A 14,997-nucleotide genomic window follows, 5' to 3' on the forward strand; every position below is an offset into this window, starting at 1 on the left:
TTCTATACAATCTAACATTTACAAAATCAAGTTCATTTGTCTGAACGGAAAGAATAAAAATTTATTCTACAGTAATATGATTCTAAATAACCAAAAAAAATTTTAGTCAAAAAGTGAATTTTTTAACTTTAATTGTAATTAAATCTATATAAATTCCAATACAATATATACTTTATATACATCAATCGATCCGTCTTGATGCAAAGAATACGATTTTATTATATCATTATTATATCAGACATAAAATTTTTTTTTTGAAAAGTCAAAAAAAAATTTCTGAAGATTTTTTAAAGTCTGTTAATCTATTTCGAGATATTATTATGATAAATATACCTAGCAATTTTTAGCCAAATTCGTTGAAACCTCTTCGAGTTACCGTGTTCACAAAAAACGGGATCCACACATATACATCCGGACATTTGTTCAGAGTCTTATATATCACATTCTTATATAGAGGAAAATTTGTTTATAGCTTTTTTAAAAATTTTATAAATTAAACGACTACAAAGCTTTCTCCACGAGGAAGCAATAATAATTAACTACGTAACTCAAAGTGCAATATTGCGATATAGTGAGGCCGAAAATTAAATAAGTTTAAACTTCATTTCCATATAATAGGGTAATGTCACCTTGAGTGGACCGCCTGAGCTTTTAAGTTATCTGACAGCGGAGACGTGAAATAAATAGTGCGAATAGCAGCATCGCACCTAGATACCGTAAGAAATTAAGTTCCACGATAAACATATATACGTTATCGTTTGATGTAACGCGTTTTTAAAAACACAAACCAAAAAAAGTCGCTCTTTCAATAAGTAAAGTGATTCGGAAGTGTAAAAGTAGTGTAAAATTTAAGTTTTAAAAGGTAACTTATTTTTTTCCTAATACTTTGGACATTGAAATTGATTGTCTTAGTTTAATTAAGTGATAACTTTGACTGACAAAAAAATTGTGGTGGCTGCCATAAAAAGTTGCATGTCACCATGAGTGGACTGGCTGTTTTTTCCATTTTTAATGTCAGTTTACCATTTTTATGGATGTAAATTGACAATGAATTGGTTTGAAACTATGTATTATGTTCTTTATTAATTTCTTTGTGATATTGATGTGATATGTGCCAAAATTATTAAAAATGGTTTCACTTGCAAACATTGAGACACATACATGTTCTAAAGCTGCATAAGCATAAATTTTGTTTTAATATATCATAAATATTAAATTCATTAAAGAATTTAGAATAACTTTTGCCTTTTTTTGAGATTTTATTGATTGTTGGACCCTTTTCGCAATTTTGTAGGAGTGGTCCACTCAAGGTTACACTTTTTTTATTCCTTAAAAATTAGCTTTTTTTAAAGTCAATTTTTTCCAAATAAAAAAAATCAGAGCTATTATGGTATAAACACTTATCTAGGGATCTAAACTAAAGCTTGGAATAGAAACCTCCTATATTAATTTGCTTTCATAAAGTATTTTTTCGAAAAAAAGCTTAGGCGGTCCACTCAAGGTGACATTACCCTAAGTTAGGTACATTTTTTTTCTCTAGAATTGGCCATTTTATAAATATTTGAAATATAAATTATTTAACATTATTTTTTAAAGAGATTTAATTAATTGAAATTATTTTTTTATGAGATTTAAAATTTTTAATTGAGATTAATATCAAGTGATTATATTGAAAGGATATAATAGAAAGGACTTAAATAATTGGAGGACAAACTTTCAATGATTTTTCTTCCAACTCATCGAGATTACTTTAAAAATTTGTAATTAAAATTACTACTCTTAGCAATAAAATAGAATTAATGGAAAGAAATTGAATGCTAAAATCCCTAAATATATGAGAGGATATTCCAGCAAGAAAAACACAATAATGAGGGCGATATATGGTGTCAAAAATCATGACTCTAATTCCCCGTGGGTGTTAAGTAATCGCCTTGGGGGTAAGCAATCAGGAGAAAAACAGGACAAGCCCTCCAAACACCAATGCAATTTCGAATCTTGTAAGTCACCGTTTCTCTCTTTCTCTTTTACTTTTTTCCTCCTCTCTCAAGACACCCTCCACCAGTCGAAGCTGTTCCCGACTAATCAAGTGCGGCACTTTTTACGATCTAATACCAGGCTTTGGAAAACAAGATCAAGCGAGAAAATTGAGGGAAGGGAAAACTTGTCAAGAGCAGAGAGAGAGAGAGAAGAGGCGGAAAATCTAAGATGAGTATAAAAAGTAAAAATAGTGAGAGAGAAAAAAAAGGATACGAAAAAGAAAGAAGGAGGAAAAAGGAGTATAAGGATGAAAATGTAGAATCTAGATGATAAGGTGAAACGAGGAGAGGGGATGATTGAACGAACGATCAAGGAGAGTGGAGCAACTCTTCGAAAATTGTCTGCTGGAATGAAAAAGAAATGGTTGGAGGGGAGGGTGGTATCCTTCCTCTACTGTCCAGTCTAGATTAGATTGCCCTACACTCGTCGACTCTCGATAGATGCTCGTTTATAAGATCACTTGGAAATAAATATCTTGACCACCTCCTTAATTTCATGAAAAAGAACATCCGCCCGTGCATTTCATGTCTCTTGATTTATTCAAAAATCAATTTCATTTCGTGAAACCGCCAGGAAGATAAAATGGATTTCAAATACATTCGTCAATATATATTCATATTTCAAAGTTTTTAATAAATCAAAAAACTTTCTTTCATTTTCATATTTTCAAATCGAAAAAATTGAAAATCAAATTTGAACCGTATCGGTCGAGTACTTTTTCTCCTAGAGCAAGAAATGTAATTTTGTCAAAAAAAGAGTGTACGCAACACTAAAAAACTAGTTTAATAATATTTTTTCTTTGAGAATTTTCTAGAAATTAAGTAACTATAATAATCTTATTTGTTCCAATGCCAAAAGAAATTAATACGTATTTTTTTATTTTAAGTAATATTAATATTAACCTTTGCGCTACCAACGACATTTTATAACGCGGGCTCCGATGCAATCACCCGGGGTGACCAAACGCTTTTCTATTTTTATTTTCCAAAAACGATTTAAATTCATCAAAGTTTTTCGATATAATTATGTGTTAATACAAATACTGTATTTCAATACAGTATTCAATACATTTCAACTGTTTGAAATAATTAATTGTTATTTAATTTCCAATTCTCGTAAAATTACCCTAAAATTTTTGTTATTTTTAGTAGGTAGTTTTAACTGTACAAAGTATTTATAAATGTTTTTCAATTAATTAATTATTATTTAAATAATTTTAATTTGTTTAAACAATTAAATTTAAAAAATTATTTTTTAATTTTGCATTGCAGTTACATTTTTTTAAAACCAAATTTCCAATAAAAAAAATTGTCTTATGTTTTTTAAACTTGTAGGGGAGAGTGGGGCAAAATGGGGTACCTTTTTGAAATTGTCTGTTTACAGTGAACCAAACGAATAAATCGATTCAGCTAAACTTCAGAATTCTTCTTTGTACACTTAGCTTTGAGGAAATTATGATAATAGCGGAGAAAAAAATTTTTGAAAGAACTTATATCGTATTTTCTGAGAAAGTGCTAAAATCCCATTTTGCCCCACCCGTGGGGCAAAATGGGGTGGCATCAAATAACTATACAAAACATTGAATATTTTTTCAAAATTCATTAAATTCTTGTTGTATGAGATTATAAATACAAACACAAAGTAGGATTCTTCATTATTATGAAAAAACAAGTAATATTTATTAGAATTTAACAAAAAAACATGGATATTGCAAAATATCGATATATTGATAATGAAACATCAATAGTATAAATGCCTCGAAGCAAAAATATCGATTTTTCTGCAGGAAACCTTTAAAATATGCATAATATAATGTTTTTAAATAGTTTTAATGAAACGGCGTAGCTTCCGGCATGCCCCACACTTAGGTACCCCATTCTGCCCCACACTGCATATTAAAACAAAATGCAATGTTTACAAGTTATTGTAAACAATTAAACAATCTATTCTATTGGAAATTACTCTAGAATAAGTACTGAAAAAGATCCCACACTTGCCAATTTAAATGCATTATCCCAAAAAGTTTGGTAAGCACTTTAATTTTGAAAAAAATTCATATTTTTTTGGCTTAAAACTTAAAAGTTGTATAACTTTCAAAAAAAAATTTTCTTTGGAATGTCTTCATAATTAATAACAGTTTCTTATCAACATGAATGATATATGTCGAGGATAAAAAAATTAAAAGTACCTATCATGGAAAAACAGAGGTACCCCATTTGACCCGCCTACCCCATTTTGCCCCACTCTCCCCTAATTGTAATTTCAATAAAAGTAAGAATTCCTTACTCACTCAAAAAAAAAGAAAATTTTTTTTAATGGAAATATGGTTTAATAAAAAAAATTAAAAAAATAAAATATTATTTTTTTAAATTAATTGTTTCAACAAATTGAAATTATTTAAATAATTGTTAATTAATTGAAAAACATTTTGAACCTTTAAAGCGCACACTTACGAATCGCGGTTACTTGTCACTCAGTTTAAGTATGTTTTAGTGTTTTTGTCAAAATTTTCAAGTTTTGGTATAAAATTTGCAAATAGTAGATTTCAAGCTACGATTATAGGGGAGAGTCTCCAGTTGTGAGACACCTCCAGTTGTGAGACAGTCAATTTTTTTTAACATGCAATATTAAAAAGCCGATTGGTTTATATAAAAACATTTCTTTTTATATGAGCCAACTTTTTCGTGTACGCCGAAGCGGATATATAAACTGTTTTTGTTAAATACCAACACTGTGTGTGACAATCGACAAAAAAGCGTTTTTTTAATAAATGCAAAGTACTTTTTTTCCAATTTAATTAATTGGAAAAGGTAAATGTAATGCATTTTCTTTTAGTGTTTTCCTTATATTTTGTGATGCAATATTGCATTGTTCCAATCTACGGTTGAAAATAATTTAATTTTCCTTTTTCAAAATAGCGCCAATTTCTGGGTGAGAGACACAGCATATCACCAGTTGTGAGACGGTGTCAACACCCATCTGGGCAGCATAAAAAATACGACTTTGCAGGCATACTATTTAAATGTTGTTTTGATTTTTTTTCTAGTATTTTTGTGCATGTCAAGTGGAAAAAAGTCAATTGATTCAGAAGAAATCAATTTTAATGCTCTTGTTGAAGCTATTAAATTGTGTTTATTTGATAGTCATATTTTGGCGAATAAATATTATTATTTAGTATATAATAATATATATTATTAATATATTTAATTATTTCTACTAAACATAACGTTTTATGTCAAACTTATTAAATTTTAGCAATTTTTAATGAGTGTCTCACAACTGGAGACATTTTTTTTTTTTTTTGAAAAAAGCGATGTGCTCGGAAAATGTATCGTAAAATTTTTTGAGTTCATCGAAACACTATACTTTCTTTTAATAAAAGTTGCGTATTTCTGTTACCTTTCGAACGGTTTATTTTATTTACAATTTCGTTTACCCGTTTACAATTTACGGGTCAAAAATGAAACCCTTCTCACAACTGGAGACTCTCCCCTAATGATAAATTACAAAAAAAATGAAGAGAGTGTCAATATCACAGGATATTATTGAAAAGGCGATAGGAGAAGTATTGATAAATAAAAATAGCATACACGGAATATCCAGGTACCTTAATTTACAATATACAATAAGATTGGAAACTGTAAATAATAATTAGCAATCATTATTCATTATGCCCCGGGAGTTATCCAATATGCCCCGGTTCGAGGCGTTTTAGAGAGCTCTGCATTGCTCCAGAAAAACTGTTGTAGAATAAAAAGTAAGAGTCATATCGGGACGTTTTTAAAGAAAGCTGAGATACCAGAGTAACTTTTCTGGAAGATAAACATTTAATTAGAACAAAAATGTCCAAGTAAAACAACAAAGAGTGAAAAGTTAGCCATTACGTCCCGGTCTCCCCTAATAGAAAAAAAATTTTTAGGGTAATTTTACGAGAATTGGAAATTAAATTACAATTAATTATTTAAAACATTAAAAAATGTTTTAGACAAAACTCAAGTTTACTTGGAGTTCATAATTCAAAAAAAAAGTTCAAAGTGCAAAAAAATAGTTTTGAAAAAATTTTTTGTTTAAATTTGGATTTTAATAAATAAAAAATTTTAATTAAAAAGTTCTAAATTAGTTACTTTTTTGAAAAATTTTTATTTAAATTATTATATTTAATTAAAAAATTTTCAAATTGTTGAAATTTTATTAAATTGAAATGTAGACAAGTATATTTCAGAAATCCAAATGATATAATAGAAAAAATGTTATTGTTGAATTCAAAAGGACATTGTTTTCCCTTTAAAGATCCTCTAACAATGAGGCACGCGTCAAACTATATCAACTGATAAGATCTTATTTTGTCAACATATAGTAATAAATTTAATGAATGATATCATGTAATCTAAATTTCTCTTTAAATGAATATAATATTTTATTTTTGAGAAAATTTGTCGCTTTTTAACCAAATTAGAGGAATCTGCTCCAATAATTATTCGGTAATTCAGGTTTTGTTCTTTTCTATTTTATCCACTACTAAAAAATATAATTTTTTTATCTTTATTTCGTAGGATAATTATAAAATAATAAATTAATAAATTAAAGTTAAATCACAATAATCAACACAATTTTAACTATAAAGAAATCTTTTCTTATGATATAGTTTATTATAAATAAAATAATTTAGTAAGTTCGGTTACTATTTTCTATATGAATTGACTTAATAAAATAAAATAAATAATAAGTTGCATTCATCTTGGAATACTTGCCTCTTTCGCTTAATTAAGATAAAATTGAACCGCTTCAAATAGCCCTTTATATCGATTCTATAAAGAAAATTTAAATAAAATTTAACTTTTAATCTTCACAAATCCTGCCTACAATCACAAGGTCAAGCTTTCCCTATTCCCTAAATTAACTATTTCCTAACCAAATAAATATTCTTCAATAACGTGAATTTTTCAAATCTTGATTTATTTTAAATATTATAATTTACTAATATTGAAAAATGCTCAAGTTTTGTTAAATTCAGCTACAGAAATCTATTTATTTCTCTGAAAATTTAACTAAATAATTAATTCAAGTGAATTAATTATTTCCTATTATAAATAATGATTTTGGAGTGTTATGTTCAATATTTATCAAATCTTTCAAATTCCCACATTGATATAGTCTATTGCTATATGAACACGGCTCATAAGAATATTTGATAAACTTACGATTTGCTTTTTATACCATTTAAGGATTCAGATTGAGGTGGAACAAAGATTTCTCAATAGCCCCTCAGCACTTTTACCATGGCTTGACTTTGTAGAAAATATTTTTGTACAATTATTGATTTAATAATTACCTAATAATTATTTTTTATTTACAGTAAAAACGATGTGTTTAGTGTTTGCTTCATACAGGTAGAACAAAGATTTCTCAATATCCCCTGGATATTAATATAAGTGTATTACCATTGTAAGTTTCTTTCTAATTGAAAGAGCGACGCTATCACTTTCAGGGTTTATATAGTCGTGATCAACCCCCCAATTCACAATTTTAGTGTAAATTCAAATTATTGAAATAGTGTAAGTGAGCTTCTTCCCTTTGATTGACTAGATTTAGACGCTTACCCTTACCCTTTAATGATGCTCATTTTTGCCATGCATTTCTTACCGACAATTCTATCCCACTTTTCACTTTTCGGAAAACGTCTTTTTCTTTTCGCCAATAATATTTCACACTTAAAGACAGATATATATTTTTTCTCTCTCTGGTCTCCAACGTATCTAACGTTTCCCAAGAACAATGCCATTGTTTAGCTGTCAATCACTTTTCTCTATGAATCTATTTTATTTCTCTTTATTTAAATAATTCTTTAAATAATGAATTTTTATTTATTCTAATTTTTCATAATAATATCTACTAATTTTTATCTATTTATTAATATAAATTTTATTATATCTTTATTTGTTGTAGCTTATTTTAATTAAATAATTAAATAATTTTAATTAATACAATTAAGACTATTTTTATAAAACAAAATATACAATTTAAATACAAAATTAACATTATTTTAAACTTTTATGATTTATTTTTATAGGGAAGTGTTGTTAGAATTGGGCATAGTTTTGACTTTTCTTCATAACTTACCCTTTAGAACGAATTTCGCGATTTTGCGCATATTGTTGGAAAGATCAACTCAAATGCAATGTTTTTGCTGAATATTGTAAAAAAATTTGACCAAAAGATTCAGAGTTATAACCATATTATGCATTTTCATATAACTTTAGATCATTTATTCCTCATAAACGAAATCCAAAATTGAAAAAATGAAAAAAGGTTATCAAAAAAATTTTTTCCTCTCTTTCCAATGGGAATGTAGTTTTTAACACCTCTTTAAGTGAAAAAATGAATTTCTGCTGCAAGTACGCTTTGTAATTGCAAAATTTAGGGTGGCTCAACTCTAACAACCGCTCATGGCTCAATACTGACACACGCGACGTTTTGCGTCATATCGCACAGAACACAAACGCGTGACACAAACACCAAATTACTTTACACATTTTCACATATCATCTTAATGAACAATTTTTGTAAACTTACTTTGTCTTTGGCACATTTCTTCTACATTTAGTTCTCTTTTTTGACACCACAAAAAAGTTTTTGCTGAGCCTATATCACAAAGTGGTATATGACAGTAAAAGTATAGGTTCGTATACTTAACTGCGACTCATATGAAAAGATGGCTGACAATTAGTAGCAAGAATTTTCGTAAAAAGATAGATGGCGCTAGTGCGATAAAACGAAATAAACGCGGTGGCTCAACCCTAAACACTGCCCAACCCTGACAACTCTCCCCTTATATTTATTTTAATTCCAAATTACACAGTAAAAACAAAGTCTTAAATTTAATGGTGGCTAGTTTTAATTTTTGACTTATCTTAAGCCATCAACTTTATTTAATCATAAAAACTAACTGAAAATTAAAGTTAGTTGTACTCTTACTTAAATAAAACTCAGTTTGTAATTTATTTGTAATACACCGGACTTAATTTCAGATCCAATGGTATTAATAAAAAGTTAGATGAAATTAACTTCTAATAAGGTACGCTAACAGCTGTCTGTAAGTCTGGCGAGGCTGAAAAAGTTGATTGTGTTTTATTAATAATGTATAAGTCCATAAATTATATTTATAATTGGTGAATCTTAGACAGAAAGTTTAGTTTTATTAGTATGTTAATATTTTAATTCGATTATAAACAAGTTTATAAACATTTTGTAATCTTAATTTCACCTAATATTTGTGCAAATGCATTTAATTCTTTATCTTAAAGAGAGAAATTTCCACTGATAGTTTTAATAATTGTTGTTTGTTATAAGAAATTAAATGTGACATATGTTTATTTTAATAAAATTCAAGAATATGAACATACACTGTAAAACCCATTAACGCCTGAAACCTTTGAAATTTTGTGTTTAATTTAAGATATAATTTTATATATTAAACATGCTCCCTAAAAATAACTAAAGCGTTTCTTTATGTTTTCGGGGTCGCTCTACAAGATTCCATGCTCAGATTTTAAATTTATCGCATAGAAAATTAAATATGGCGAATTTTGTGCACCAAATTGCGAAAAAAATGAAATTTTTTTTTTAAATAATTATTTCTTACTGAAAACATTTTTATTAAATGAATACAAGTGTCACATATTGGCACAAACTTATTAAACTTTCAAAATATGCAATAGCGGAAACAAAAAAAACAAAATGGCGGCTTCAAAATGGCGCTAATTTGAGAAAAAATTAATTAATTTTTTTTATAGTGCACCGATTCAGGCAATAGCTATGAAATGTAATAGAACTTAGTGTTTATATGTTTTTGAGGTCTCTCATCACGAATATGTACTCGGATTTTCAAAATTCAAAATGGCGGATCCAATATGGCCGACGAAAATTTTAAAAATTTACTCGATTCGCTTGAATTTTGTTACTCAGGGGTTTTTGAGGTCGCTGATTGTGAATCTGCAATCGGATTTTCAAAATTCAAAATGGCGGATCCAATATGGCCGACGAACATTGTAAAAATTCACTCTATTCGCTTGAACTTTGTTACTCAGGGGTTTTTGGGGTCGCTGATTATGAATCTGCTATTGGATTTTCATAATACAAAATGGCGGATCCAATATGGCCGACAAAAATTATTTAAATTTACTAGATTCGCTTGAAACTTGTTACTCAGGGGTTTTTGGGGTCGCTGATTATGAATCTGCTATTGGATTTTCAAAATACAAAATGGCGGATCCAATATAGCCGATAAAAATTGTTTAAATCAATTCTAGTCGCTTGGAATTTGTAAAATGATGACCATCTATTTGCCGTCAGAATAAGACGTTTACCAACTCTCACCACGTGGAGGTTGATGGCCTTAAGAGTCATATTTTTTTTTTAATTTTTATTTTTTTTAATTTTTGTTTTTTAATTTTTAAGTTTTTAATTTTTTTTCTTTTTTTAATTTTTTATTTTATAACGTTTATATTTAAAAATAGCAATAATATTTGAACGATGATTAATTATTATTTCTATGTTCATGCAATTCGGGAAACCTTAATGGCTTTGAGGGAAACAAACTTTACAAAAGTACAAATTGCAATCGGAGCAAAATTTGTAAGTTTTTATACTGCAAGATGAGCATTTAGCTTGTTTATCTATTCTTTTAGATTCATGAGGTTTTTTTCGATTTTTGATTGCTGCATCTAAGTAGTACTTGCTGATGCTTAGCGCAAATGCTTTCGTACCTTCCTTTTTATTTTCATTATTGGCTGCATTAAACAAAACCACCGAATTTGTGATAGCTGCTTGTATCAATAGCACAAAAATAACCCATGTCCACTTTTTAGCTCTAATACATGGGAGTAAATTGTTGCAATGCATGTCGTGAATATCGACACCTCCCATGTATTTATTATACAAGTGAATTGCCCTTGGAAAAGGAATCTCAACCTTGGAATGTTCTTCAGAACTATATCGTCTACAAGGTAGCAATGAAGTTACGCCAGCAGTACTTGATGCTACTGATACCTGCTTTGAATCGATGATTGAAATATAATTTATACCACTCTTCTTGTCATTTTTCACAGCATATGTTCCTCTAGTAGCTTTCTTATCAAATACTATCTTATCATCTTTTTTGATTCGATTCTCTCTAATTGTACCAGTTGACTGTAACCCTCTCTTTTTTAGATGCAAAACCAGATCAAAGCTAGTGAAAAAATTGTCAAAATACAAGTGGTATAAACTTATATTTCTGAGAGTTGTTTTATGCAGGAAATCCTTCAATAAATACATTACCACTTGAGAACCCATTGCGCATTTATTTAAAACCCTATCGCCAATTGCACTGTTTTTTCCGCAGTAAAGATCAAAATATAAAACAAATCCATCGGAAGTACACAACGAAAATATTTTTAGTCCAAATCTAATTGGCTTACCTTTGATGAATTGTTTTAACACTGTCCTAGCATACGACTTGACCATCATTTCGTCGATGGATAAAGCAGTTCGAAAATATCCGAATAAAAGTATATTCTTTTGAAACAATTTCATTACAGCACGAACTCTCCATCCTCTATCATTAGGATGATTGTCTTTTAATTTCGAGTACTTAACTTTCGACTTTATACTTTCAAACTTATCACGTGACATTGCTGACGAAACAATTTGAGATGATAGATAAGGATCAGTTGACCAATAGTCTCGTTGTGACTTCCTTTTATTGAACGAGGAGTAAATTATAATCCCCATGAATGTATTCAAATCGTGTAAATTGAGATCATATCCATTCTCCTTTGTTGATGAAATAATATAATTTTTTATTTCCTCAGAGAAAAACGTTTCAAAAAGTTGAACAGGTGAACTTTCAATAATTTTTTTTTATCTCTTTCAGATAATAGAATTTTATCTTCAATTTCATCAGAATAAACTTTTTCACCACTGATCCACTGATATTGATGATCATTTTCCAACTTACTTTGTTTATCTGTATAGTTTTTATACACATTCGCATAACTCATTTTAGTAATAAAGTCATTGTCATTAGAAATACTCTCTTCGTCTTCAGATTCTTCATTATCAATATCTGAATCTTCTGCATTAGGAAGCATAACCAAATCGTCACAATCTTCATCAGAATCATGTAATTCCAATTGTATTTCACGAGAAGCAGTTTTAGAACGTTTCCGTTTAGTCACTGAATTTTCAGATTCAATTTGTTTTCTTTTTGGCATTGTATTTTCTTAAGAATAAAATACAGCTAAAAGTACAGAGGTATAAATAATAATGTTGAATTCAAGAATATCTCCTCTTATGAAAAAAATGACACAACTAAGATATTCATTTGTTTGCCATGTATTGCTAGGTTACCAAATAACAAAAAATTAATTTACGGAAAGCAAAGACGATCACAGTTTTGTATTAATCCTCAGCAAGTTCATTGCAATGAAGTTGCTAAGGATTCATGTAAAATGCCAAAAATAAAAAAATTTGAATCTGAAAATTCAGTGACAAACGGATACGTTTTTACAAACGCTTCTCCTGAAATATAATTTGAATTACATGATTTTGATAAAGATTGTGAAGATTTGGTTATACTTTCTAATGAAGATGATTTCGACGATGATTTAGATATTGATAATGAGGAATCTGAAGAAGAAGAGAATATTTCTAATTACAACGATTTTATTAATAAAATAAGTTTTGCGAATGTGTATTAAAACTATACAGATAAGCAAAGTAAGTTTGAAAATTATAATCAATATCACTGGATCATGAATGAAAAAGTTTATTCTAATGATATTAAAGCTAAAATTCGATAATATTGGTCAACTACTCCTTATCTGTCATCTCAAATTGTTTCATTAACAATGTCAGGTTATAAGTTTTGCAATATTAAGTCTTATGCTAAGATAGTGTTGAAACAATTTATCTAAGCCAATTAGATTTAGACCTACAATTTTTTCGTTGTGTACTTCTGAGGGATTTGATTTGTATTTTGCCTTATTCTGACGGCAAATAGATGGTCATCATTTTACAAATTCCAAGCGACTAGAATTGATTTAAACAATTTTTATCGGCTATATTGGATCCGCCATTTTGTATTTTGAAAATCCAATAGCAGATTCATAATCAGCGACCCCAAAAACCCCTGAGTAACAAAGTTCAAGCGAATAGAGTGAATTTTTACAATGTTCGTCGGCCATATTGGATCCGCCATTTTGAATTTTGAAAATCCGATTGCAGATTCACAATCAGCGACCTCAAAAACCCCTGAGTAACAAAATTCAAGCGAATCGAGTAAATTTTTAAAATTTTCGTCGGCCATATTGGATCCGCCATTTTGAATTTTGAAAATCCGAGTACATATTCGTGATGAGAGACCTCAAAAACATATAAACACTAAGTTCTATTACATTTCATAGCTATTGCCTGAATCGGTGCACTATAAAAAAAATTAATTAATTTTTTCTCAAATTAGCGCCATTTTGAAGCCGCCATTTTGTTTTTTTTGTTTCCGCTATTGCATATTTTGAAAGTTTAATAAGTTTGTGCCAATTTGTGACACTTGTATTCATTTGAAAAAAATGTTTTTAGTAAGAAATAATTATTTAAAAAAAAAAAATTCATTTTTTTCGCAATTTGGTGCACAAAATTCGCCATATTTAATTTTCTATGCGATAAATTTAAAATCTGAGCATGGAATCTTGTAGAGCGACCCCGAAAACATAAAGAAACGCTTCAGTTATTTTTAGGGAGCATGTTTAATATATAAAATTATATCTTAAATTAAACACAAAATTTCAAAGGTTTCAGGCGTTAATGGGTTAAGGCGGTGTCAAAGTCGATTGGATTTTTGCATTGAACTTCAATGGAAAAATCGCATCGACTTTGACACCGCCTTTAAGCTCGAAATTTGTCTTTTTTCAAGGTGTAAACGGAAGACTCCCCAATTGATACAAGTAAGGTGTTAAATAAACTGAAATTCAACTGTAAGCTTGTAAGAAGGCTGAAATTTAGCTAGATGGTTTGACTAAATTTTAGCCTTCCCACATAGCACAATAGTATGAGGTAAGGTTATGTTGAGTACTAATCGTAAGGCACATAAGGTTACACAATATTGCTGCGGTAGACCTGAGGTGAACTAAAAACTTCCGCCATGGAGGTAAGGTTACATGTTAGGGTGTGGTGAGTATATATGATAAGGCCATGGTAACCTTACACGTTAAGGTTAAGGTAACCTTACACGTTAAGGTTGATGTAACCTTACACGTTAAGGTTGAGGTAACGTTACATGTTAAGGTTGAGGTAAGGTTACATGTCAAGGTTGAGGTAAGGTAATTATTAAGTTGTAAGGTTGAGGTAAGGTTAAGGTAAGGTTGTGATAAATTTACCAGTTATGGAAAATATTGAAAAAATAATTAATAAATAAATATTCAATTAAAAAGTTAGTTTGTTGCTCCTCTCTATTTTGGAAACCTGATATGAAGCAGAAAATTTTGAAAACAAATTTGGGGGGACTGGGATTTGAACCCGGGATCGACGCGCATAAACCTATCATTCTAACTAACTGAGCTAAGTAGAGAACTGGTAGAAGGAAAATTAATATTGCCTTTAAGGAGTTAATCATCTTCTTGGTTCACCTTAAAGGCAACATTAATTTTCCTTCTGCCAGTTCTCTACTTAGCTCAGTTAGTTAGAATGATAGGTTTATGCGCGTCGATCCCGGGTTCGAATCCCAGTCCCCCCAAATTTGTTTTCAAAATTTTCTGCTTCATGTCAGGTTTCCAAAATAGAGAAGAGCAACAAACTAACTTTTTAATTGAATATTTATTTATTAATTATTTTTTTAATATTTTCCATAACTGGTAAATTTATCACAACCTTACCTTAACCTTACCTCAACCTTACAACTTAATAATTACCTTACCTCAACCTTGA

General features: G+C 29.2%; 2 protein-coding genes across 3 annotated transcripts in view; one reads left to right on the forward strand and one right to left on the reverse strand.

Moving 5' to 3' along the window:
• Window positions 1-14,997, forward strand: part of LOC122504061 (tensin-3-like) — a 566,797-nt gene that overhangs the window by 10,332 nt on the left and 541,468 nt on the right. The gene's annotated exons all lie outside the window — the stretch shown is intronic.
• LOC122504104 (piggyBac transposable element-derived protein 3-like) lies at window positions 10,612-11,808 on the reverse strand. Its single transcript, XM_043615002.1, has one exon. The coding sequence runs from the start codon at window positions 11,806-11,808 to the stop codon at window positions 10,612-10,614; it is 1,197 nt and encodes a 398-aa protein (XP_043470937.1).

Source organism: Leptopilina heterotoma, unplaced genomic scaffold (assembly GCF_015476425.1).
Source record: "Leptopilina heterotoma isolate Lh14 unplaced genomic scaffold, ASM1547642v1 Lhet_278, whole genome shotgun sequence".
Lineage (NCBI taxonomy): Eukaryota > Metazoa > Arthropoda > Insecta > Hymenoptera > Figitidae > Leptopilina > Leptopilina heterotoma.

Excerpts from the sequence above, each read along its gene's own strand:
- LOC122504104 (XM_043615002.1), bottom strand. The coding sequence starts at position 11,808 with ATGGGGATTATAATTTACTCCTCGTTCAATAAAAGGAAGTCACAACGA.